We start from the raw sequence: 27,026 nt of genomic DNA on the forward strand, positions 1-27,026 counted from the left end.
GGGAATCACTAGTCCTGAAACTTCGACATTTCTTCAAATTCCTTTTAGACAGGTCTTGAGACCTTTTGGACAGCAAATTCTTTTGGAGAACCCGGTTTCTAGGACCCGGAATCCAGAAGAGGAGGCGAAAAAGCGCGAGGGAATGGGGATGAGAGGCGCAAACTGCCGCGAGTAGTAGAGGGGGCGCGGGGACTTGTGCTCCCGGGACCTTGGTGCTGCAGCCTCGTTCTTCCTTCTTCTCGGTCCGAAACCGTTTCCCCCCCAAACCGTGACCACCAGGGCATGGGGTGGGGGTGAGGCTGAAGGACGCGTCAGTCGAAGTTAGGTCCAATTGACTATTCATTTGGGGGCACGATTTTGTTTTTAAATACTAAAATTTTGTGGGACCTGAAGGTCCCGCTGAGATTTAAAGTCGGATGGGATTTAGAGCCTCAGGCGTGGGCGCTCGCGGGAGATTTCACTGCACTCTCCAAAACGTTCATTTCTTCAACCTCTGGAAGAGGCGCTGAGTTCCAGAGTCACCAGCGAAGGGCTCTATCCTCTGCTCAGGTGAAGGTAGGCCTTGCTTGCTGCTCCGAGGCGCTCCACACCGCCCTGTAGCAGCTTTGCCAGGGCTGGTTAGATTCGCTTAGGTGGGAGAGCCGCAAAGGGAGCTGAGTGGAGACAGTTATTTATCTAATTCGTAGACTGCACTTCTGCGATGCAGCCTTGAGCAGAGACGTATTACAAGCTTTTTTTAACCTTTAAAGGGTTCCAAAAAGGGAGGCCACCAAGGTGAACTACAATCATTTGCCGTGGCTCGGATTCGAACCGAGGTTGCTGCGGCCACAACGCAGAGTACTAACCACTATACGATCACGGCGCGCCACCTCCAAGGCGGCGCACTGCGGTTGGATTTAATGTCTTTACAAACAGGATTGTCTAAGTGGTGCTGCAGCTTTCTTTGCTTAGTTCGTGTGATTCGCCTAGGTTAAAATCCCAAACGTTTCCACCCATAACCTCGAAGCCCTGACACCCGAATCTGGGTCTCAGAATCCCGCCGTGCCCGCGCCATCATCACCCCCTCCGCTGGACGGCGGCGCACCCAGTCCCGACGAGGTCTGAGAGTGTCGCCTGCAGCTCAGGGACCGCGTCCCCAGTCGCCCGCCACAAGCCACTTCTCTCTTTCCCCTCCAAATAATCAAGCCGTCCCCACTAGGCAACCCGAGGATTTTCCTATTTACATCTCCACCTTGTACCCTGCGAATGTTGGAACCGGCAGAGAAGCGAAGCTGGTGAGCTGCTAAACGGCGTGAGGTCCCCCTTTATTACTTTTCTTGCTTCCCTCACTGCTCCTTGGCGCGCTCTCTCAGGAACTTCGGAGTCTTGGGCTGACTTCCTTATTCTGACTCTTTAGTAAATCTAAGTCGCCTCCGAGTATTCAGAAAAACATATCCGATCAGCCTCCATTTCTGACATTCCCTAAAGACCCCCAAAAGGAGATTTATCGTGAACTGGTGCGAAGCAAGAGGCCAAACGCAGCAAATGGGCTTGCCTTGGTAGCTGCATGAAGTCTGGAGGTTCGCTCACGGTAGAGTCTCCCAGAAGGTTCAGAGTTTGAGGACGGATGGGTGGTCAAAGGTTTTTCTTTATCCCCCTATTTGCTCTACTCGAGCTTCCGGAGAAAAGAAGAGATCAGTAGTGCGTTGGCCGGGAATCGAACCCGGGTCAACTGCTTGGAAAGCAGCTATGCTCACCACTATACCACCAACGCACACGAGAAAGTCTTTGTTTGTATCCTTATTACTAGTTCGTCATGGTTTGCTCCAACCAAAGTCTTTCATATTTAGGGATTCGTGCTAAGAGAACTATTCAACACAAAGCCAAAGGACGAAGAGGAAAAAAAGACCTCTAGGATTTTACCTATGATTATATTGATAATGTTGTGGTAGTTTTTCTAGTCGTTTCAGAGGTTTAGGGAAGGAAAATCATTAATTCTAGTTTATTGTCTTTTGAAGGGAGCCTCTGAAATCAAGTGGACGAGTTGCCTCTGAAATCAAGTGGACGAGTTAAGGCCTTAATGTGAGTGTTATCTCTGTACACATATCGTTACGCATTTGAGAGTACTTCCTCAGCACGAATGCATAAAGGTAAAGTTGCCATTGAAAAGATAACCCACATTTTAAAGCTTTGAATACATATTGCCAAATTGCTGTGTGGAGCGATATCACCAATTTTCACTTTTCAATGAGTATTACCAAATTACCTCAGGCAACTAGATATCATTCTTTTTATCTTTACGAAAGTGCAACATAAAAATTTGGAGTCTCATTTTAACTTGCATTTATTGTATTACTATTGAGGTTGATCATTTTTCATAAACTTACTAATTATTTGTATTAGTTTGGGACTTACTAAATCATACGCTTTGTCGATTTTTGCTATTGGGTAATTTATGTTATATTACTTACATATTAGTTTGGCATTTGTCTTATATTATTATTTATAGGATTTTCAGATGGGCAGTTTTCTGTTTTTATGTAGTCTAACCTATCAGTTTTATCCTTTATGATTTCTGTGTTTGCTTTTACCTTGAAAAAGCCCAATAAGATAATTATCCACCGATTTTTTTATTGTTTCAATTCTTATATTTAATTATTTAACCCATCTAATATATGATATGAAGTGGTAATTCCACTTCTATGAATTTATCCTAAAGCAGTCCCTAAGGATATACAAAGATGTATTCACACAGATGTTCATCAAAGTGTTATTTGTAAAACCAAAATTTTAGGGAGGAAAAACCTAAAAGTCCAGAAATACGATTGATGAAATCCATTTTGATGAAAACCCACATTTTTTTTTTATATTGTACATTGCTGGTGGGAGTATAAATTGGCAGGACCTCTAAGGAGGGCATATTGGCACTACCCATCCACAAATGCACATATCTTTTGAACCAACATTTTAATTCTTGGACATTTATTCTACACACGTACAAAATAACATATGTAGAAGATTATTTTTATGGCCGCAAAGGATTAGAATAACCAAAGTGTCATCAATAGGAAGCTGGTTTGATTAATTATGGAATATCAATATAATGGAATACTATGTGCCATAGAAAAGAATGAGGAAGCTCTTCATGTGTAATCTGCAACTATTTCTAAAATTAAGTGAAAAAGGCAAAGTTCAGAAAAGTGTGTATAGATTGCTATCATTTGTGCGAGCGAGGGGAACATACTGAAATATATACGTATGTGTGCATGTACTTGTATTTACAATCTATTTATATTTTATATTTACAACATACTTATATTACAATATAGTTATGAAACTTACTACTGGCTGCCTTATTAGAAGAAAACTAGATGGCCGAGGTGAAAAGTAGGTTTATCAGTTATGCCTTTTTGGATATTTGAATCCTAAACCATGTAAATATATTACCTTTACAAAAATTAAATAATTAAATTGAAAGAAAATATCATGTTGCTGAAGTGTATTTATTTCTACTGGAAAGTGTTAGAAATATATTAACTTTAAAAATAGCTGGTAAAAATGTAAAATAGGTAGCTAGTGGGAAGCAGCCGCATAGCACAAGGAGATCAGCTCGGTGCTTTGTGACCACCTAGAGGGGTGGGATAGGGAGGGTGGGAGGGAGGGAGACGCAAGAGGGAAGAGATATGGGGACATATGTATATGTATAACTGATTCACTTTGTTATAAAGCAGAAACTAACACACCATTGTAAGGCAATTATACTCTAATAAAGATGTTTAAAAAAAGCTGATAATTAAATAGTATGTACAGCATTATTCCATTTTCTGTTTCAAAAACTGGATAATAGCTACCGATGGTTGGTAGAATGGTAAACGATTTTTTCTTTATGTTTTCCTGCATTTCCTGTATTTCAGCTAAGGTCAGCCATGTGGCAACTGAGTAGAAGAAACAAAATTAATCATTAAAAGTGTTCTATAGGAACTGTCATTAAAAGTATTTTGTAGGAAGAAAAACGAACACAAAGTATTGTGTAGGTAGGAAAAAACACTCTTTCCCTGACCGGGAATCGAACCCGGGCCGCGGCGGTGAGAGCGCCGAATCCTAACCACTAGACCACCAGGGAATGTGGAAAAGCTTTGCGACAGAGAATGTATGAGGCTAATTCAACGTGTGTCTCCACCCTTTTTGTGACACATATTGTTTCAACCACCTAGATTTTGAGATTCTTGACTACTGGGCCTTCCCCACGTCAAAGCTACCTTTTCCTCGTATTTCTTTTTTGGAGTAGAAAACCCTTGAGAGAACTCCTCTGCATGGTTCCCAGAGCTGAGGGAGGATCGTGTACACACGATCGCAGTTCCCAAGACCAGAGACAAATGTCTGGAGAAAAGATAGACGGACAAATAGGAAACTCTCAGCTTCCTGTAGTTGCAGTGATTTCCTGAATTGGGATCAGCAGAAAAGTAGAGGTCTCCAACTGGGCTTTGCCAAATTGACTAGGAACTTTTCCTTAAGGAATATAAAGGTTGTCGTGTAAGCAACTCTAGGAGATCCTGGTCCTATAGCAGCTTTTTTTTTTTTTTTCCATCTCGTGTGAATTTAAGCCGAACTCTGTTGGCCAAAACGAATATTACAGACAAGTGAAAGTGACTCAGCCTACGGGTGCTTGGTGGTCAGCAGGATCTGAGCACAGCTCGCTGGTGGGAAACTAAGAGAAAGAGTTTTGGAGCTTCAAAATTTTCAAATATGAAGAAGGAAGAGAGGAAGTGAGGAGAAAGAAAAGAAAACTAGGGTGCATACCTAGACTAAAGGAACCTTGAAAGCCATACCTATCAATGTCTGCAAATAAGCTTTATATGAGACAGAAAAGAAAGCAAATATGGCAAAATGTTAACAATGAATCTAGGTGAAGGGTAATTGAATGTTCAATATTTTATTCTTTTAACTTCTCTGTAGGTTTGAAATTTTTCAAAATAAAAATTTGAGAAAACCAAAAATGAAACAAACAATCAAAAGCCTCCCCTCAGACCTTTTTTGGTCAGATGACTGCAGTGTGATTAATTCTTTGCACATGAGTTCAAATATAAATTTTAAAAAGCCACCCCCATGCACTAACATCAGAAAACACCTTTGACAATAAGTGAAAACGAGAATTAAAAAATTGAATCATATATGTGTACATATCAGCAGGGCCTGATAGAAAAAATGAGTGATAGGATATGGGGTGTTTCTGGGGGTTTTGTTGCGCTTTCAAAGTATCAGTGTTGTTTAAAGAAAGTATTAATTCTCCAGTCATCCAATCTCCACCTTCCTAGGGAGAAGAGTAACTAAATGCTAGACATTTATTTTCACAAAACCCAAGTAATCCTGGTGTCATATGTCACCAAGGAGCCTAACAAAGCCCATTCCTTTTACTCCAGCTCTATTCCCACTGGGCAGCTACCTGTACTCAAAGGCTGATAAAGAGTATCTAACCCTCAGAACAAAATCTTGGGATTGTATCCAGGGTGGGTGCAAGGTAATAGATTTTATTTCCCTATGTCACAAAGGAAATCAGCCTTCTTATGTTTTGGTGAACAGTCCATTTTCATCAGCTATTCTGCCACCTGCCGGTAATTTTCGGTATCATGGGAAACTAGGAAGTATCAATAGTATTAACAACAACAAAACCTGCTCTCTCTAGCCAAAGGACCAGGGAAGAGGTAGCCTAGCAAAATAGAAAACTTTTAGATAATAACTGCTCTACTTCCAGCCAAATGCCACAGAAAGAATTGTGGCTCACTTCTACCCATACCTAGTAAAGTCTAGGTATATGGGGTACCTAGACTTCCTCTCAGCAGGCCAGTAAAGAAGTGGTCCTCCTCTTCACTGCTGGATTGGTATCAGAGGAAACATGGTAGAGAATCGTACTTTCACCAACACCTGGTGATAGCAAGGTTATTCCTATTTCCCAGTATCAGTGGAGGCCATATGGGAAGGTGGAACTCCTACCCCTGCCCATCAGTAATGAGGAGCCCCTCTTCTCAGGTGTTAATGGAGACTAAGTGGGGAACCTGGATTCCTACACCTACCTGGCTGTAACAAGGTACCTTACTCCCACTTCCTCTACTTGATTAGTATCAGAAGAAGCCAACTGAAACAGAAGGTTTAAATATGATCCAGAGTCCCAAATGTCCAGGCTTTAATAAAAAAGCACTCATCATATCAAGAATGAGAAAGATCTTGAACTGAATGAAAACAGACAATACCTAGATGATCAACGCGGTAGAATTATCTGACAAAGATTTTAAAACAGTCATCATAAAAATGTTTCAACAAGCAACTATGAAGATACTTGAAACAAACAAAAAAATAGAAAGTCCCAGCAAAGAAAAGTTTCAGCAAAGAAATAGAAGAACTGAATGGAAATTTTGTAACTAAAAAATACAATAACAACAAAACCCCTCAATGGATGGGCTCAACAGCAGAGTGGAGGGGACAGAGGAAAGAATCAGTGACTTGAAAGATAAAACAATGGAAATTACTCAATCTGAACAACAGAGAAAATAGAATGAAAAAAAAAAAAGGACAGAGTCACACGGACTTGTGGGATTATAACAAAAGATCTAACATTTGTGTCATCAGATTCCCAGAAGAAGAGAAAAAGAACAGGACTGAAAAACGTACTAAAAGAAATAATGAGTAAAACTCCCCAAATTTAGCAGATGATAAACCTACAGATTCAAGAAGCTGAGCAAACCCCAAAGAAGATAAACCCAAACAAATTCATGCCAAGACACATCATAGTCAAATTGCAGAAAACTAAAAACAAAGAAAAAAAATCTTGAAATCCGTGAAAAATGACACCTTACATACCATGGATAAACAATTTGAATGACAGCACATTTCTCATCAGAGACCATGGAGGCCAGAGAAGTGGTACAAATTTTTCAAGCACTGAAAGAAGACTGTCAACCCAGATTCCTATATCCAGCAAAAATATCCTTTAAGAATGAAGGGGCGGGCTTCCCTGGTGGCGCAGTGGTTGAGAGTCCGCCTGCCGATGCAGGGGACACGGGTTCGTGCCCCGGTCCGGGAAGATCCCACATGCCGCGGAGCGGCTGGGCCCGTGAGCCATGGCCGCTGAGCCTGTGCTCCGTGACGGGAGAAGCCACAACAGTGAGAGGCCCGCATACCGCAAAAAAAAAAAAAAAAAGAATGAAGGGGCTACCACTCAACAACAAAAAAGACAAACAACTCAATTAAAAAGTGAGCAAGAGATTTGAATAGAATTTCTCCAAAGAAGATATCTAAATGGTCAGCAAGCACATGGAAAGATGTTCAATGCCATTAGTCATTAGGGAAATGCAAATCAATACCACAGTAAGATACCCCTTCACACTTTCCAGAATGGCTGTAATTTTTAAAAATGGAAAATAACAAGTGTGGTGAGGATGAGGTGAAATTGAAACCCTAATACACTGGTGGCAGGAATGTAAAATGTTGCAGCTGCTGTGGAACACAGTTTGGAGGCTCCTCAATATGTTAAACATAGAACACAGTCCAGTAATTTCACTCTAGGTAGATCCCAAAGAACTAAAAGCAGGTACTCATACAAATACTTGTACGTGCATACTCATAGCAGCATGATATTCATAATAGCCCAAAGTTATAAACAACCCAAATGTCCATGGATGAATGAATGGATAAAAAAAACTGTGGTATATACATACAATGGCATATTATTTGGACATAACAAAGAAGTACTGACGTGCTACAAGTTGGATGAACCTCGAAAACATTATGCTAAATGAAATAAGCCAGGCTTCAGTTGTTGCAGCACGCAGGCTCAGTAGTTGTGGCACACCGGCCCAGCTGCTCCGTGGCACGTGGGACCCTCGCGCACCAGGCATCAAACTCATGTCCCCTCGCACTGACAGGCAGATTCTCAACCACCGCGCCTCCTTCCCTTGCGGGAAGTCCCGCAAACTTTTACTACAAGGTGAATTTATCAAGTAGGCCCTTATACCCATAACAACTGAACACCATAACCATCACTGGCTTTATCTGAAATGAATTTGAAAAAGTATCTTGTGGGCTTCACTGGTGGCGCAGTGGTTGGGAGTCTGCCTGCCGATACGGGGGGCGCGGGTTCGTGCCCCGGTCCAGGAGAATCCCACATCCGGCATGTGGCGGGGCGGCTGGGCCTGCGTGTCCGGAGCCTGTGCGGCGGGAGAGACCGCAGCAGTAAGAGGCCCATATACCGCAAAAAAAAAAAAAAAAAAAAAAAAAACACAAAAAAAGTATCTTGTTTCCTTGTTTGTTTTTTTGTTTTGTTTTTTCATTTGACACAAAATAAAGAGGCTATCAAATGTTATCTTCTTTTTTTTTTAGCATACTGCTATAAGTTAAGGGTTGTAACATAGTTTAAATGAGTCAAAACACAAATTTTGTTGAACTCCTTAGGTATATAAAAGCTGGATGCCAGCCTGTCTCTATTCTTATTATTTACTAATGATAGGCCCATTCTCCGAGCCAGCATTCTAATTTGAAGATCTAGGGATTGTTCTTTCTGTTCTGCCAATACTGTCTCTCACATCCCTGTCTAAATCTGTATCTTTTCTGTTTTCCTTTTCATCCTTTAAACTCAGCCACCGTTGAACCTATAAAAGACATTATAATGCAAAGAGTATTGGCACCTGAGTCAGGTAAATCTGGGCTTGAATTAGGTAAACCTTGGGCAAGATGGTCCTTTGAACTTCAGCTTCCATATCTGTAAAATGGGAATAAAATCTACCTTTCAGGGTTGTTGTAAGGATTAGAAATATTATCATGCAGATCACTCAGCATAGCATATGGCACCAGCAGATATTCAGCAATGCTATTATTTAAACTACTTTCATTACTATGGTTACCCTTGTCCAGGTTGGTCTGCTTTACTGTGTCACATGACAATTCTCCCTACCCATTTCTAAGACTACTCCCCTATTGTAAAACCAACATAATATTCTCTGCTGTGTTTCTCCTATCATTTAACCTTGTCTATACTTTCAAAGGTAGCACTACCCTCAGCCACAGCTGGGATGTTTTTTATCCTAGCACAAAGAGTACACAAATTAGTAGCTGTTATCCGGTTCATTCCACTACTTTTCCTGTTGCAGCTTCTTTACAGCTTCCTAACACTGAATGAACATGTAGTAACTTACAACTACAATATAAATGAATCCAAAGGGGTAAAGGAGAAAGGTCTGTAAATGGGATGGGAAAGATCTAAAGGACCTGAACCATGCTCCAAATCATCCTGGGGCAACAATGAGTTAGTGACCATCTTCTAGGAGAGAAGGGAAACTTTTCCTATCAAAAGCCATGGATTTAGAGAAAATAGACTAGTTTAAAGCTTTATAAGGAACAGAATCATGAGAGAAATGATCTACCTTTAAAAATAGACATTGTCAAAAGTAGTAAAAATTAGTCTCAAGAACAATATCTGAGCATCAGCAAGTCCTATAGTTTTACCTGCAAAATATATCCTAAGACTGACCACTTCTCATTGTTTCCTTGGCCACAATCATAGTTCTGAATGGCTGACCCTGCTTCCACTCTTCCCCCACTTCCAAAATCATTTTCTACAGATCAGTGAGAATTACCTGATTTTAAAATTTGGCTTATGATATTATTATGGTGTTTTGATTTATACTTTTTTTCCTCCTCTTTCTTATCTTCTTTTGAATTAATCAAGTTTTGGTCTTATTTTGTTATTTTAATTCCCCTTTTTCTCCTCTTGGTTCAGAAATAACACACTGTTTTTTCCTATTATTTTGGTACCTACCCTTACAATACATACTTAAATATTCATTAATTAAAATAATTAATTAAAGCATAAATCCAATAAATCTTGACAAAAAATATGACAGCTTTAATTACAATTCCTCTCCTGCTTTATGTGTTACTATTGTGTTTTTTTACTGCCAGAAGCAGTTGTTTTTTTCTGATGTAATTTTATTTTATTTATTTATTTTAACATCTTTATTGGGGTATAATTGCTTTACAATGGTGTGTTAGTTTCTGCTCCATAACAAAGTGAATCAGCTATACACATACACATGTTCCCATATCTCCTCCCTCTTGCATCTCCCTCCCTCCCACCCTCCCTATCCCACCCCTTCAGGCGGTCACAAAGCACCGAGCTGATATCCCTGTGCCATGCGGCTGCTTCCCACCAGCTATCTACCTTAAGTTTGCTACTGTATATATGTCCATGCCTCTCTCCCGCCCTGTCACAGCTCACCCTTCCCCCTCCCCGTATCCTCAAGTCCGTTCTCCAGTAGGTCTGTGTCTTTATTCCTGTCTTACCCCTAGGTTCTTCATGACATTTTTTTTTCTTAAATTCCATATATATGTGTTAGCATACGGTATTTGTCTTTTTCTTTCTGACTTACTTCACTCTGTATGACAGACTCTAGGTCTATCCACCTCATTACAAATAGCTCAATTTCGTTTCTTTTTACGGCTGAGTAATATTCCATTGTATATATGTGCCACATCTTCTTTATCCAATCATCCGATGATGGGCACTTAGGTTGTTTCCATCTCCAGGCTATTGTAAATAGAGCTGCAATGAACATTTTGGTACATGACTCTTTTTGAATTATGGTTTTCTCAGGGTATATGCCCAGTAGTGGGATTGCTGGGTCATATGGTAGTTCTATTTGTGGTTTTTTAAGGAACCTCCATACTGTTCTCCATAGTGGCTGAACCAATTCACATTCCCACCAGCAGTGCAAGAGTGTTCCCTTTTCTCCACACCCTCTCCAGCATTTATTGTTTCTAGATTTTTTGATGATGGCCATTCTGACTGGTGTGAGATGATATTTCATTGTAGTTTTGATTTGCATTTCTCTAATGATTAATGATGTTGAGCATTCTTTCATGTGTTTGTTGGCAGTCTGTATATCTTCTTTGGAGAAATGTCTATTTAGGTTTTCTGCCCATTTTTGGATTGGGTTGTTTGTTTTTTTGTTATTGAGCTGCGTGAGCTGCTTGTAAATTTTGGAGATTAATCCTTTGTCAGTTGCTTCATTTGCAAATATTTTCTCCCATTCTGAGGGTTGTCTTTTGGTCTTGTTTATGGTTTCCCTTGCTGTGCAAAAGCTTTGAAGTTTCATTAGGTCCCATTTGTTTATTTTTGTTTTTATTTCCATTTCTCTAGGAGGTGGGTCAGAAAGGATCTTGCTGTGATTTATGTCATAAAGTGTTCTGCCTATGTTTTCCTCTAAGAGTTTGATAGTTTCTGGCCTTACATTTAGGTCTTTAATCCATTTTGAGCTTATTTTTGTGTATGGTGTTAGGGAGTGATCTAATCTCATAGTTTTACATGTACCTGTCCAGTTTTCCCAGCACCACTTATTGAAGAGGCTGTCCTTTCTCCACTGTACATTCCTGCCACCTTTATCAAAGATAAGGTGTCCATATGTGCGTGGGTTTATCTCTGGGCTTTCTATCCTGTTCCATTGATCTATATTTCTGTTTTTGTGCCAGTACCATACTGTCTTGATTACTGTAGCTTTGTAGTATAGTCTGAAGTCAGGGAGCCTGATTCCTCCAGCTCCATTTTTCGTTCTCAAGATTGCTTTGGCTATTCGGGGTCTTTTGTGTTTCCATACAAATTGTGAAAATTTTTGTTCTAGTTCTGTGAAAAATGCCAGTGGTAGTTTGATAGGGATTGCACTGAATCTATAGATTGCTTTGGGTAGTAGAGTCATTTTCACAATGTTGATTCTTCCAATCCAAGAACATGGTATATCTCTCCATCTATTTGTATCATCTTTAATTTCTTTCATCAGTGTCTTATAATTTTCTGCATACAGGTCTTTTGTCTCCTTAGGTAGGTTTATTCCAAGATATTTTATTCTTTTTGTTGCAATGGTAAATGGGAATGTTTTCTTGATTTCACTTTCAGATTTTTCATCATTAGTATATAGGAATGCCAGAGATTTCTGTGCACTAATTTTGTATCCTTCTACTTTACCAAATTCATTGATTAGCTCTAGTGGTTTTCTGGTAGCATCTTTAGTATTCTCTATGTATAGTATCATGTCATCTGCAAACAGTGACAGCTTTACTTCTTCTTTTCCGATTTGGATTCCTTTTATTTCCTTTTCTTCTCTGATTGCTGTGGCTAAAACTTCCAAAACTATGTTGAATAAGAGTGGTGAGAGTGGGCAACCTTGTCTTGTTCCTGATCTTAGTGGAAATGCTTTCAGTTTTTCACCATTGAGGATGATGTTGGCTGTGGGCTTGTCATATATGGCCTTTATTATGTTGAGGAAAGTTCCCTCTATGCCTACTTTCAGAAGCAGTTGTTTTTTAAATGCAGTAATTATTTATTTAGATTTAGCCACACATTTCTTGGTTTACCAGTTCTTCTCCCATCTAATCCATCTTCTTTGCTCAAATCATCCTTTCTGTAGTAAATCTTTTTAAAAGTTCTTTTATTTTTTAACAGTTCTTTTGACAAGGATATATTAGTGGTAAATTCCTTCAGGTTTCAATTTGTTTGAAATGTTTTACTTATTTTTGATTCTGGAATAATATTTTAGCTAAGTATAGAAGTCAAGGTTGGCAATTATTATCTCTCAGCTTATCAGACCCACATTGCAACTTTGGAATAAAACAGAGACAAGACCACTCTGCAATTACAAAAATGTGCAAACATCCCCTCTTAACATGCATATTTGCTACTTTTTGTTGTTGTTTTAACCAATTTTAGCTCCAATCCCTCTTTAATCCTTCCATCTCCTAGATAAAAATTTAGATACCCAACCATTGAAATACCCCTGCTTCTTGACAATATTCAGTCCAGAATTGGCCCTTACTATTCTAAACTCTAGTTGAGAATCATCCAACAGCAGCCCAGTCTCTACAAGAGGCTCCTCCTAACTTCCCCTTACTGAACTGATCCCATAGTCCCACTGCAGCATTCTCTTCCTTGCTGCAGCAAGAAACCCAATTTTTTTTTTTTTTTTTTTTTTTTTTTTTTTTTTTTGCATTACGCGGGCCTCTCACTGTTGTGGCCTCTCCCGTTGTGGAGCACAGGCTCCGGACGCGAAAGCTCAGCGGCCATGGCTCACGGACCTAGCCTCTCCGTGTCATGTGGGATCTTCCCGGACCGGGGCACGAACCCATATCCCCTGCATCGGTAGGGGGACTCTCCACCACTGCGCCACCAGGGAAGCCCAAGAAACACAATTTTTTGACTTCAGGTTTGTTCCCAGTGGTCTTTGGTCAATGGGCTTTGACAAGGATGTTGGTAAAAATTCTCCAATAATCTCACAGGGCCCACAGATGACTTCTGACTTTAAAATTTTATTATGGAAAATTTCAAACATTTACAAAAAGAAAGAGACTAGTATAACAAATCCCTGTGTATCCATCGCCCAGTTTTAACAATGATCACTTCATGTTTCAATCTTATTTTACCCCCACCCACTTCTCCCCCATCCTGGATTATTTGGAAGCAAACCCCAGCTATCATATCTTTTCACCTGCAACTATTTCAAGATGTATCGCTAAAAGATAAGCACTTTTTAAAAAATGTATCACATCAACAACTTTAATAATAATTCCTTATAAATCATTAAGTATCCAGTAAGTGTTTATCAACATTCAAGTTTCTCCAAATATCTCATAATATTTTTTCTTGAATTAGAATACAATAAAGTCCATACTCTGCAACTGCTTGATGTCTCTTAATTCTCTTTTAGGCTATAGGTTTCCTCTCCATCTTCGTCTTTTTTTTTTTTCCCCCCAATTTATTTGTTGAAGAACCCAGGTCATTTGCTCTGAAGAGTATGCCCATAGTCTGGATTTGCACCTCTGAGGTATCATTTTATGTCTCCTGTATTCCTTCTAAATAAGTAGTAAGCTAACTACCGGCTGATCAGATTCAGACCGAAGGGGTTGTGTTTTTTTTCTGCAGGACTACTTCATAGGTGGAATTGTGTACTCCACCTATGATCAGAAGGACATGCTTGTCTCTCCTTTTGTGATGGATAACAGCTATCATTGATCATTGACTAGATACATTAATTCATTAGGAGTTACAAAATGCTGATATTGTAAAATGCCATTCCTTCTTCATTCATTTGCTAGAAAACTTCTAAAAAGAGAAAATTTCCCCTCATCTTGTGTTCCCACAGAAAAAATAGGATAAATGCTTACTGCTTTCCAGTTTCAACATAATGAATTAGTTGTTCCCCTAGCATTCTCCAACAATGACCAATGAGTTTGTATGTTTAAGAATCACTGTAAACTCATAGATTTAAACAAACCTGATATGTTTAGATCCACTGCATATAGTATCCATTTTGACACTCAAATTGTCCCATCTTTGGCCAGTGGGAACTGTTTTAGTTGCTTCTGAGTCCTTTTGATAGAATTCTAACAGTTTTTGAAAACTTCCTTGCTTATCTTGGACAATTCCTGCCCCATACCTGAAATTAGCCATTTCTCCAAGGAGTTCCTTTTAGTGTGAAATGGTATTGAGATAGCTCAGATTGGACACCAGGGGTGTTCATTGCTACTGGGCTATTGTTTCTAGGTCTTTTCAGGATAAAGTTAGAATATGTTTTAGGATAAAATACACCATGAGCTCTGTATAACTATGAGTATATACCATGTATAAGAGTATAACTATGAGTTATACTTCCAATTTAAATTCAGAATATAGAGTTTTTACTTAACTTCATCCATCATAAATCTGTATCTCTTTATTCTACATCAAAAATCCTGGTTCACAAAGACACTAACATTATTACTCATTTGTTTTATCCCACAATACACCCACAATACTTTCAAAATAACAATACCGACACTACCACCAACAATATGACTACCTAAAATGTTTTTGCACTTCTTTTTGTCCTTAGAGTATATCCCACTTGGGATGTCATAGTCAAATTATTGTGTTTTAAAATCATTTGGATAGTTTGGTTGGGGTCATTTTACATTTTTATAATAAAAGCCCTTGTGATACGGCTTCATGTGGTGGAGAGAAAATTTTTCAGATCTATATGTATAAAAAAGAGAAGAGTACTCTGTGGACTTCTAAATTCTGAATTAAATGTAGAGTAACTTAAGATGCTTTAATGACAGTATTTGGAATCAGTCCTTCTGTTAATTTCACTTGGCAAGTACTAAGAGATGATGATCCCTGGTGCCTATGGCTGCAAAAATACGACATGGCTAAATTCCTTGGTTGCAATATCTTAAAAGGTCACTAGATTATGCTACTTCACAAAAGTATCTTTCTGAATCTCTTTTTCTCTCAGTTTATCTCTCCAAGTTCTTCTTCCCTGTGGATTACTAACCTTCAAAAAATTCTGTCCCCATTCCTTCTTCTTCTCTTTGCCTTTGCTAGCTTCCTCCCCAGAAACTCAGGAGCTTATATGTTTGTGTGTATACTTGGGAAGAGGAATTGCTACATAAACTAGGGAGTGAGAATGGAGGAGGTAGGGGGATAGACAGCTGCAAGGATCTGAGCTGGTAGACTGAAACAAACCCTCATCCTAAACAACTCAGAGCTCAGATTTCTTCTTTAGACAGCTGGCTTTTCTAGTCTCGAAATCTCTACAAAAATGGGGGAGGGGCTGTGAACTACCTCTGCTATGCACCTTATTTAAAGTCAGCTACCTCCTAGATATGTTCTGTAGAAACTAAACGCAATATTCAGTACAGCAGGGATGAGGGTGGTGAATGAAATGCATACAGTTGTCCACTCTAATTTTTAAAGGCCAGGAGCTCATTACTGACAATGCTGAAGGGCTGCCTGCAGTAGGCAGTGACTAGAATCATATAAGCTCGAACTGGATATCTGACTTGCTTGTCATATTTCTGTCCTCCCACCCGCACTTGGCACCCTATACTCCATATTGTTTCTAATCCTACCCTCCCCACTCCCCCCACTCCAACACCCTACCCCCACCAATGCTCCTGGAATCTTGGACTTAGCTATTTTTAAAACAGTCAACTCAGTAGCCACCTCCCTCCCCTGCTCAGCTGTCCAGTACTCCAGCCAGCCATATACTCCCCCTTCCCCCCACACCAGACCTTCTCTGGTTCCCTGACCTCAGTGAGATTGCAGCCGGTCTGGGGACCTAGGGGAGACATGGAGAAAGAGACGGGGGATCCCCTGGCTGGAGCTGACTGACAGTAGACAGTCATGGCTGGAGAATTGGATATCAGACTAATGTTTGACCTCTGGAAACAGTAAGTCAAAATGAAACTGCAATTCCTCTAATAAGCTTTTGGAGTTAGAATTGAAGTTAGAATTTCATAAAATTACAAAATCTACTTGGATGTCTCTGGTCCAAAAGCTAGGATCTCTCCCATACCAAGGTGCCCCAATCTCCATTTCTCCTTCTGTCTTATTTCTTTCTGGCCTCTGGCCATTAGAAATTTAAACCTCCGTCTCTCCTCTGAGAGTCAGCTCTCTTCTTATCTTGTTACCTCAAGACTTCTGATGAAGTCTCCTTCTTTAATATGTGTCCCACATTTCCTATTCTGTGGTTTTCTCACCAAGGCCAAATTTAGCCTGAGATGATTAGCCACTGATACCCTTCTACCCTGCTCCTACTTAGCAGTGCCCTTCACATTGGGCTTCCAAGGCTGGGGGTTACTCCTCATTGTAAATGATTTCTCCCCACAACTCTAGTCCCATCATCCTGTTCTTCCTCCTGCATGACTCTCCCTCAATTGTATCCTTATCCCAGGAGAGGGTAGTTTGGCAAAAGGGAGTTAGCCCCTCCCCAAGCTCTGTTCTCATCAAAAGATTGAGAACTTCTAAACTTGAAAGGTAAGGTTAATGGAAAGAGTGGTTCTTCAGTGAGGTTTGGAAAAATACAAGAAGAAATGTTGACTTACAAACAAATATTTATTTGCATGCTTGGCTTGCATCCCATTATCCCCTGAGAGAGAGGGATTATAATTTTTGCTCTCTAGAGTAGATGAAAGAGACTGGTTCCCTTTTCATTTGAATACTGACGTTCCAGAGAACAGGGATGGTTATACCACCCTTACCCCTTCTCGCTGAAAATTCTGACACAAAGGAGGAAAATAAATGAATGACCTCTGGAGGGTGTCCCCTCCTGATAGGGAAGGGCAAATAAGAGGTATGTTTCTGAAGCATTTTCAGATCCTAATTCTGTTGGGGAGCCCACTAGTATGATTGAGATCTGATCTATCCACATGATTCCTCCTTTTTTGACATTTCTGCTGTTTGGTAGCTCAGAATGGGGCAATACAGTGGACTCTGCCCCCCTGAGTTCACTCAACCTTTCTTCCACCCCCACCTAGGGATATTGCATAAGGGACCTGAAAGTGGCCACAAGAGCAGGGCACAGAGGCTTAACAGCCTCGCTTTTAGTTCAGGGAACCCCATTCTCCCCAAACTCCAGTCTGCTCATCTTTTTCCTGATCTCCCGAGATCCTCTTCACACGATTCTGAACAATCTTCAACTCTTCTCTTTCCCCATGCCCAGCCAAATCTCTTTTTTCAGTCCCTTACAGGACGTCCGGTCAAAATTCACTAGGTAGGAGGGTCACCAGCTGGAAAGAACCGGAACCTGGGGGGACCTGGCTGGATAGGTATGGGGGATCCAGGCCAGTCCCCTAGTCCCTGGTGCCCCCATGGCAGTCCCCCAACTCTAAGCATTCTCACTCTCCTGCTGCTCCTCTGTGGACATGGTAAGGAAGGGTTAGATAAGGGTTTGGGGAATCTAGGGGGTAGGCTGCTATGTAGGGGTGGGCATGTGAGCTTGGGTGAGTGAGAAGAGATGGGTGCTGAGGAATTCCAGTCACTCGCCCCACTCTCAGATAGGTATATTTTATTCTCCATTCAACTTGGGGAAGGGCACTGGGAAAGCCCTTGATCCACAGGGAGAATAGATCTAGCAGGGCTTACACATATTTAGCAAGATTGAAAGAGGGCAAGACTAGAAAGCTGGGGGGCTGGGGGCTCGCGGCTGCGCACTGGGGACTGTGGAAGGCTCTCAGTTGGGTTTTAGGACCGGCTGGAATCCCCTGATGAGGTTTGGGAGAGTTATGGTTGAGCGGGGATCTGGGGACCATCTCACAATCCTCTCTCCCTTCCGTCCTCAGCTCATTCTCAGTGCAAGATCCTCCGCTGCAATGCTGAGTATGTATCTTCCACTCTGAGCCTTAGAGGTGGGGGTTCACCAGGAGCCCTTCGAGGAGGAGGCCGGGGTGGAGGGGTGGGCTCCAGCGGCCTCTGCCGAGCCCTCCGCTCCTACGCGCTCTGCACTCGGCGCACGGCCCGCACCTGCCGCGGGGACCTCGCCTTCCATTCTGCTGTGCACGGCATCGAAGACCTGATGATCCAGCACAACTGCTCCCGCCAGGGCCCCACGGCCCCTCCCCCACCCCGGGGCCCAGCCCTTCCAGGCGCAGGCCCGGTGCGCTCCTCTGGTCCCCCAGCCCCGGACCCCTGTGACTATGAAGGCCGGTTTTTCCGGCTGAACGGTCAGCCCCCAGGCTTCTTGCATTGCGCCTCCTTCGGGGACCCTCACGTGCGCAGCTTCCATCACCACTTTCACACGTGCCGTGTCCAAGGAGCTTGGCCCTTGCTGGATAATGACTTCCTTTTTGTCCAGGCCACCAGCTCCCCCGTGGCATCGGGGGCCAACGCCACCACCACCCGGAAGGTCAGGGACTCAATTGCTCCTCCAGATCCTCCCAGGGTCACCTCAGGGTACCACTCCCATGCCGTTCCCACTATTTCTCAGCAATGCTCCCTATTCCCTTTCCTCCTCAACCACTCTCACATCTTGAATCACTCCCTCCTACCAAACACTCGCTCCTGTAAATCACTTTCCCTCAGTGGGAATTTCATGCCAATGCAGAAAACACTGAAGAGAAATTTGGAAAGAGGAAAGTTGAGGAGCCCTGGGTTGAGGAGTTACAGAAAGGAAACTTTTCCTTCTCCTGTGGGAGTTTCCGAGGTTGAGACCAAATAAGAAAGAGAGGGGTTGAGCAGGGATAAAGCAATATTGGAACATAAAGAAGGGATCAAGGAGTGAGAACCATGATAAGCCTTTCATCTCTGCTGGGATCAGATCCCTGACTATGTAATGAGGCCTGACTGGTGGAAGCGGGTAGGATGCACTGAGCCCAAAATAAACTGTTTTCCCTCTTGCCCTCACAGCTCACCATTATATTTAAGAACATGCAGGAATGCATTGATCAGAAGGTCTACCAGGCTGAGGTGGACAATCTTCCCGCAGCCTTTGAAGATGGTTCTATCAATGGAGGTGACCGACCTGGGGGCTCAAGTTTATCCATTCGAACTGCTAACCCTGGGAGCCATGTGGAGATCCGAGCTGCCTACATTGGCACAACTATAATCATTCGGCAGACAGCTGGGCAGCTCTCCTTCTCCATCAAAGTAGCAGAGGATGTGGCCAGGGCCTTCTCAGCTGAGCAGGACTTGCAGCTCTGCGTTGGGGGATGCCCTCCAAGTCAGCGACTCTCACGCTCAGAGCGCAGTCGCCGGGGAGCTATAACCATTGATACTGCCAGACAGCTGTGCAAGGAAGGGCTGCCAGTTGAAGACGCTTATTTCCATTCCTGTGTCTTTGATGTTTTAATCTCTGGTGACCCCAACTTTACCGTGGCAGCGCAGGCAGCTCTGGAGGACGCCCGAGCCTTCCTGCCGGACTTGGAAAAACTGCACCTCTTCCCCTCGGATGCTGGGGTTCCTCTTTCCTCAGCAACCCTCCTAGCCCCACTCCTCTCTGGGGTCTTTGTTCTGTGGCTTTGCATTCAATAACTAGGCCAGCAATCTCATGACTGGTTTAGAAGTGATTTGTGGATAGAGATTGGCAAGGAAGAACGTAAAGAATCACTGAAGGAAATAATGGGGACTAAGAGACACGTGAAACAATGACATTTATCCAGAGTGAGAGAGACTGCAGTCCAGGGTTGAAATGATCACAGAGGGAGGATTCTGGGCAAGGTTTCTGCATTCCAGACCTCAGTAGGGGCTCTTCACTAATTTTCCCAGTCTTGTTTATAGTAAGCAAATTGTTCCAGTCCATCTACTCCTGAGATCACCCCTACAAGCTTAGAGGTTATGGGGTCCTGACCATCAGTAGAAAACTTAATAGAGAAGAACTGAAATAGAGAAGAACTGAAAGAGAAAGAGGTGATCATTACCCATCAGAAACTCAAAATCTAATTATATTTTCTCTTGGAAGGTGGAAAGAGGAGGAAATGATAAGGAGAAGAGTCTATTTGATAAGAATATGTGGGTAAGATGTGTGCTGCTTTCTTGGTTCAGAGATGAAGTGGGGGTTGTCTGGATTTTTGGTGAAGGGAATCTCTGTCTTTGGAGAATAGCACAGATAGGAAAGAAGCTATCATCCCCACCCCTAACTAATCTGTTATTAAAGTTATGAATTCTTCACATTTATTGCCTATGTTGAATCTCTTTACAGACGCTTAAGATGGCATAAAGACAATGTGTTCACTCCACTGGAAGAGGGCTCAGAAGTATCAGATATTGTTTCTGCCCTCAGGAAGTTTACAGGCTATTAAGGAGACAAAACTGATTCACGTGAAGGAGTGATGAGAGTGTAATTATTCACTAAATTCTACGGTACTATGAATCCAAATGGGAAGATGGTTGATGAGAACTCAAGATATAATAAGAGGTAGTAGAGGAGATGGGATTTGAAGTGATCTTTGAAGATTGGGTAGGATTTGAATTAAGGACCTTCCAGGCAATGGACACCATCTGGATTTATACATAGATTCATGATTCAGTGAGGAAATCAGCAAAACTCAAATGAAGTAGACAAGAAGTAATGGGATAGAAGGGTAGATAGACAGAGGCCAGATTATGTAGTGCCTTGAAAGTGGGGCCAAAGAGTTTAAATTCAATTAACAGCTAACATTTATTGAGAGCTTAAAACTTGCCAGGTAATGTTCTAAACACTTCTCTGGTTTTTTTTTCGGCCATGCGGCATGGCTTAGTTCCCCAACCAGGGATTGGACCTGGGCCCGTGGCAGTGAAAGCGCCAAGTCTTAACCACTGGACCACCAGTCGTTCCCTAAACACTTTAAAATTATTAATTCATTTAATCCTCACAACTCTCTAAGGAAGGTAATATTCTTATCTCTATTTTTATACAAGGAAACTGAGGTACAGGAAGATTAAGCAACTTGCCCACAGTAATACAGCTAATAAATGGTAGAGCTAGAGACTGAACCCAGGCAATTTGGCTCCAGAGACCTAACGAACTCTAAACCACAAAACTATGCTGTCAAGGAAACAGCCATTAAAGATTTTGGTTGTGGAGCTTGGCAGGGAAGGGGAGCTGCAGGCAGTGGCTGCCACCACAAAAACTATTCTCTTCTTCTATCATATGAAACCCAAAAGGGAGAGCTGGAAAAGGGTGGGAAAGGCCCCAAATTGAAGGAATCTAGTTTGTAGAAGCAAACACTGAAGATAGAAGCTGTTCTAGTTCAGGATGTTCGAAAGTAACAGTTCTGTTCTGAACAAAACTATGAAGGAGAGAACACTAACATTCAGTGTTGTCCCCCTGCTTCTGGTCTCAGTCTCCCCTTTAGGCACTCCATTATCTAGGGCCTGCCCTCCCTAACATAATTGTGTATTCACCCTGTCTCCTCCCTCTTCTCTCAGTCTCACCCACCTGACCAAACTCCCCCAGGATACACATACACACCAGCCATTGCTTACCAGACAGGGGGTCCTATCTGGGCTGCCATTTCAAAATTCTTTTGCAATTCTTCATCCTCTATTCCGGTCTCTCCACCTTCTCTAAGGACCATAGCCACTCTGCCACTCCCACAAAGCACAGTCTCTATAAATTTTTTTCTATTTTGTTTTGGCCACGCCACGAGGCATGTGGGGTCTTAGTTCCCTGACCAGGGATGGCACCCACGCCCCCAGCAGTGGAAGCAGGAGTCTTAACCACTGGACCGCCAGGGAAGTCCCTATATGACCTTTAGCTAATCTAGAAAACAATCTGTTCTAATGGAAGAAAATTGGAGGAAACATATCCATTGCTGTCTTCACTTACAAATAACTTAGGCATTTTAACTCAAAACATCTTTTTTAGAAACTGCTCTTTATATTGGTTCTCTTAACTCAAAAGAGTACGTAACTTTGTCCCTCAGGTGTGGGAATTTCAAGTAAGTTAAGAAGAATTGCATAGCGAATTGGTGAGTGAGATTCTCTTATGGCACCTGTCATGCAACACTGCTTCCTTTGCCCAAACTTAGGTTAACCCTATTACCAATGGAGTATTTAAAAATGGGTAGCTCAAAATAAGCACATGAAAAGATGCTCAACATCATTACTCATTATGGAAATGCAAATCAAATTTTAAAAAAACAATAAGAAAACACTACACACCCATCAGAATGGCTAAAATTTAAAAGATTGACCATATCAAGTGTTGACAAATTGTGAAGCTCTCACATGCTACTGGTGGGAATGTAAAATAGTACAACTACTTTGTAAAATGGTTTGGCAGTTTCTTTTAAAGCATATACTTACCTTACAATCTAAACATTCCACTTCTAAGTATTGAAAGAAGAGAAATGATAACATGTGTCTGCACAATGACTTGCATACAATATCACTCAGCAATAAAATGAAATAAACTACTGATACACACAACAATATGAATTTCAAAATAAGAATGGAAGTGAAAGAAGCCAAACAACCACAAAAAAGACTACATACTGTATACTTCCATTTATATAAAATTATAGAAAGTGTAAACTAATATATAGTGACAGGAAAAAGATCAATGGTTGCCTGGCGATGGTCAGGGGGAGGGAGGGAGGGATGGTTTACAAAGACACATGAAGAAATTTTTTGGAGTAACATGTTCATTATCTTGATTGTGGCAGTGATTTCATTTCAAAAGCCATGAAAATATACACTTCAAATATGTGCAGTTCATCAAACATCCAGTATACCCATTAAATATGTAATTTAAAAAAATAGGTAGCCTGCATTTCCCTCTTCCTTTGGTGGATCAGTCAAAGGCTTAGAATGATCACAGTATAAAAAGGAAGATTAGAACAGAATTTCCTTCTTCTAGGAAAACACAGAAAAGAGGAGGATGATGGGGAAAGGAAAGAGAATATTTAAATATTGTACACTCTCTCTTCTACTCCTATCACAAGGACCATATTCCTTCCTCCAGATTGTCTTTCTCCAGGTCAGAGATCACAGAAAGGACATTTTCTGGTTTAAAAACATCAACCCTGTGCCTCAGTTTTGTCTTTCCACTTCATTTCACAGTCAGCAGATAGTACTGATGACTAAAAAGAATTACCCAGTGGGGATGGAGCAAACCTTCAGGAAAAAGAAAATTAATTTCTTAGATTATCTGATCTGTTGACCATTTGAGAGAAAATATTAATAAGTATTTGACAGAATTGGCATTTCAGACATAAACTGAGAATAGGTGCATAATAAACTAAATAAATTGCTTAAATAATTATAACTTCATAACAAACAAAGGGTTGTTCAGGACACAAAACAATCAAAATACACTACTTAGCTCCACAATTGATGCTATTTACACAGTGATGATAATGTAAACAATGACTACTGATTTGGCCCAAACCGTTATATAACTCTATAAGGAGGATGAGGTAGGAGGAACAGGAAGGTAGGGATACAATGTGATGTAAGATGCTTAAAATTTCAAATACTATAACAAAAAAAGAGCAGATATGTCTAATATTTCTAAATTAAGAAACAAAAGAAGAAACATATAATTTAGAAATATGAAGTAAATACCAGATGAAAAAGCTGAAATAATTGAAAGAGACTATCTCAGTGGAGTGAACTGAGGACTGCTGGGTTTTTGCATAAGCATCAAATATTATGTGATTTTTAACTACATTATGTTACATTATTTTGATTTTAAAAGGAGAGGGCATTTCCACCTTGGCCAGTCCTGAGCATTTCCCCTTAGCTTCTTATATTTGTGGATACCTCAACCATTTCTCAGGTCTACCCAACCCCCTTCTTACCCACTTCACTCCACCTTGTATACTTCATGGCAAGTTCCTTCCCACATTTCTTCTCAAGGAAACAGATAATTTCCATGGTCCAGTAATTACACGTTCTCAAAATCAGTGCCAAGAAACTGCACCAGCACTAAGGAAAGGAAGGAAGATAGAACATTAGAAAATAATAGGCCTTCCTCAATTTTTCTGCCTACTCCCACACCAAATTATTCATCATCCTCCTAATAGTTAATAAGAAGAAATAAGTTACATATGTTTTCTGAGGTAAAATTTGTGTGTGAATGGAGGGTGGGCTTTGAGAAAGTGAAAGAGAAATCAGGAAAGATAACTGGATTCTGCCTCCACTGCAGGGCTATTATGGAATCATTCTTTGCTACTGGTTCAATATTTTTAATATCAAAGGTTTTGTGTAATTGGTCTTTGACACAGCATTTCTACTTCTACCTATGAGGAACTAGTTAAGCTGGATTTTTAAAAAATATTAATCAGTCTCTTCATCCTGCCCTCCAACCCTGCCTCACCCCAGTGAAGAATCGAAAGGTCCTTTGCTGAAACTGTAGCACCTGGAACAGAAAATGTTCTGCCACGGTTTAATTTTCTCTTTATGGAGATCACTGTCCTGCATCTACCACGACCAAGCCTGGGGAGAATACCATCAGTGCTGGAGAAGAAGCCAAAACCAGAAGGATGAGCAATGGGATGGGCTAAATATGCTACATATTAGCTGATCAGGCTAAAATAATCCTCTACGGAGTGACTTTTACCCTTATCTAGAATTTTTGAAGCACAGAAACTATGCCAGGCCATAAGACAACATGGTTCCTATCTTTGGGAAACTCAGTTTAGTGGGAAGGAACAGACAAATAAACAGATAAATGATCAATATTCATAATATATATAAGTATGTCCAATATGCTGTTAGGAATACAAAGAAAGTGACAATTAAATCTGCTTGTAGAAATCAGAGAAATCGTTACAAAGGAGATGACTTTTTTTTTTTTAAAGGATAAGAGATGCTCTAGTGGAAAGATTTTTGAGCCATAAATTAGATGAATTTTGTCCTAATTGCATGAAGTTAATGTCACTTGAGCTCTCTACATTGCAATATTCCTTTCTACAAAATATCTGCCTGCCTATCTAGTGACAATCTAATGCTTGTGCAATTGCTTTATAATGCACATGTATATTTAGCTCTATGTACATTTGTAAAATGCTATTAACATAGAAAGTACTCTTAAATGGATAAAAAACAGAAAACTGTTTTCATATGTAATTTCTTCCTCTCAGTCACGAACATCATATTCCCTCCTCTGCTCCTTTCTCAGGATCAAAGAATCATCTGCGTCACTCAGGGGAGTGGTCTGGGTCAAGTTTCAGGTCTCAGAAAAGCTTCTGTATGGACTAAGGATCTCAATAGTACTTTAATTTATCCACTGGGTGGCAGGGCTGAGCCAACTGGATTACTGAATTGTGTAAGAAAGAATTTCTCAGAAAAGGGGAAGTTGGTTTAAGCACAAAATGTCCCATCTCTCTCATGTTTATAAACATCAACACAGTCCAAATTTCCCTCATAGAGAAATAAACCATCACCCCTCACCACTTCACCACCCTTGCTCTATACATAATTGGGCCACAGGCCTTGAGGAGGGACTGGTTATGTTCAAGTATAGCAGAAGGAACTGAGATTGAGGTTTCTTATTGTTGATAAGAAACTATACTAGGTTCTGAATTAGTAACATATTCTACTCCAGAGACATATCCCAGTCTACCAATGCAGTTTATACTTAATAACATATTTTCTCTATGAAATGTACTCTGCTAGATGCTATGAAGAATAAAAAAATTAAAAAGACACAGATCCTGCTCTCTAGGAATTCATTACCTAGGAGAGAAAAGAAACTTTACATGTAAGTTCCATATGAGAAATATAAACAATGTGGAATGGAGTATTCAAAGAGAATGAAATCCTATCTGGTTACAAGGTGAGAGATGAGGGGATTTGGGAATCAGGAAAGGTTTCATACAGGAAAAGTCATTTGGCTGTCTACTGAAGAGTGGGTAGGATTTCAAAAAGTAGAGATGGGGAGGAAAGTCAGGCATTCCAGGCAGAGAGAAAAGCATAAACAAATGCGGAGAACGATATATTAGAGGAATACTGAGTACTCAGGTTTGGCTGATGTGTAGGGTACATTTCTGAGGAAGTAGAGAGAAATGAGACTGGAAAGTTTTGTTTAGGTCAATTTGTGAAGGCTTTAAATACCAGGTTGAAGCATTTGAATTTGATTCAGTAAGTGGTGGGTTTTGGAGCATCACAGGAACAGATAGGAACTCAATTGTGTTAGATTAAACTAGTCATGGTCTATAGGTTATAGCAGAAAGATCAGCTAAAAGCTATTAAAATAATCTAGGCAAAAGTAACAAGGACATGAACCAGAGTGAATGCAGTGGAGTAAGAAATAAGAAATTCTAGAAACACTGGAAAGATGGCCTCTTCAGAATTTGGCAGTTGATTGAACATGGGGAATGTCAGAGAAGAAGGAATTGAAGACAATTTCAGGACTTTATGCCTTGATAACCAGGGGAATAGATAATGGTCCCATTAAAAGAAACAAGGGTAAGAACTGAGGTTGAGCACGAGGGAAGATTATGAGCTCCATACTAGACAAGCTGAATTTGAGATGCCAACTGGAAATCTCAAAACGGGCTAGAGGTTTCCTTGAGTGATGTACAGATGGGCAAACTGAACAGCAAAGCTTGAAGACAGAAAAGGAGAGGGCCAAGGAGAAAAGCTTTCGGGGAGGGGGGTGGGGGTAGAGAAAAAAGGAATTGCTAACAAGGGAGAAAAAGGATAAAATCCAAAAGTCAAGATGAACGTTTAAATTTTAAAAGATGACAGTTTTCAAATTATATAGGAGTCAAGGGAAATAAGGCCTAAGAAACTACTCTGGTTTCCTCTGGAAAACTTTAAGAAAAGCATT

At 40.9% G+C, this 27,026-nt stretch overlaps 1 protein-coding gene and 2 non-coding genes across 7 annotated transcripts; 1 reads left to right on the plus strand and 2 right to left on the minus strand.

The window, feature by feature from the left end:
• Positions 1–1,681: 1,681 nt before the first annotated feature.
• TRNAG-UCC (transfer RNA glycine (anticodon UCC)) lies at positions 1,682–1,753 on the minus strand. Its single transcript has one exon. It is a non-coding gene; the product is annotated as a tRNA-Gly (tRNA).
• Positions 1,754–4,030: 2,277 nt separating this feature from the next.
• On the minus strand, positions 4,031–4,102 carry TRNAE-CUC (transfer RNA glutamic acid (anticodon CUC)). The gene has a single exon. It is a non-coding gene; the product is annotated as a tRNA-Glu (tRNA).
• Positions 4,103–16,058: 11,956 nt separating this feature from the next.
• On the plus strand, positions 16,059–20,439 carry HJV (hemojuvelin BMP co-receptor). 5 transcript variants are annotated; one of them, XM_060139103.1, is made up of 4 exons: positions 16,059–16,224; positions 17,496–17,700; positions 18,115–18,677; positions 19,178–20,439. In XM_060139103.1, exons 2-4 carry the CDS (start codon positions 17,604–17,606, stop codon positions 19,799–19,801), a joined length of 1,284 nt encoding a protein of 427 aa, XP_059995086.1. In that variant the 5' UTR covers positions 16,059–16,224; positions 17,496–17,603; the 3' UTR covers positions 19,802–20,439. The 5 variants fall into 5 exon arrangements, with proteins under 5 accessions (XP_059995086.1, XP_059995085.1, XP_059995087.1 ...); XM_060139102.1 differs by having other exon boundaries at positions 17,514–17,700; XM_060139104.1 differs by lacking the exon at positions 17,496–17,700 and having other exon boundaries at positions 18,115–18,151.
• Positions 20,440–27,026: the final 6,587 nt, after the last annotated feature.

Source organism: Lagenorhynchus albirostris, chromosome 2 (genome assembly GCF_949774975.1).
Source record: "Lagenorhynchus albirostris chromosome 2, mLagAlb1.1, whole genome shotgun sequence".
Taxonomy (NCBI): Eukaryota; Metazoa; Chordata; class Mammalia; order Artiodactyla; family Delphinidae; genus Lagenorhynchus; species Lagenorhynchus albirostris.

Excerpts from the sequence above, each read along its gene's own strand:
- HJV (XM_060139103.1), top strand. The coding sequence starts at position 17,604 with ATGGGGGATCCAGGCCAGTCCCCTAGTCCCTGGTGCCCCCATGGCAGT. Across the intron at positions 17,701-18,114 it reads GCTGCTCCTCTGTGGACATG|CTCATTCTCAGTGCAAGATC; the intron begins GTAAGGAAGGGT and ends TTCCGTCCTCAG. Across the intron at positions 18,678-19,177 it reads ACGCCACCACCACCCGGAAG|CTCACCATTATATTTAAGAA; the intron begins GTCAGGGACTCA and ends TTGCCCTCACAG.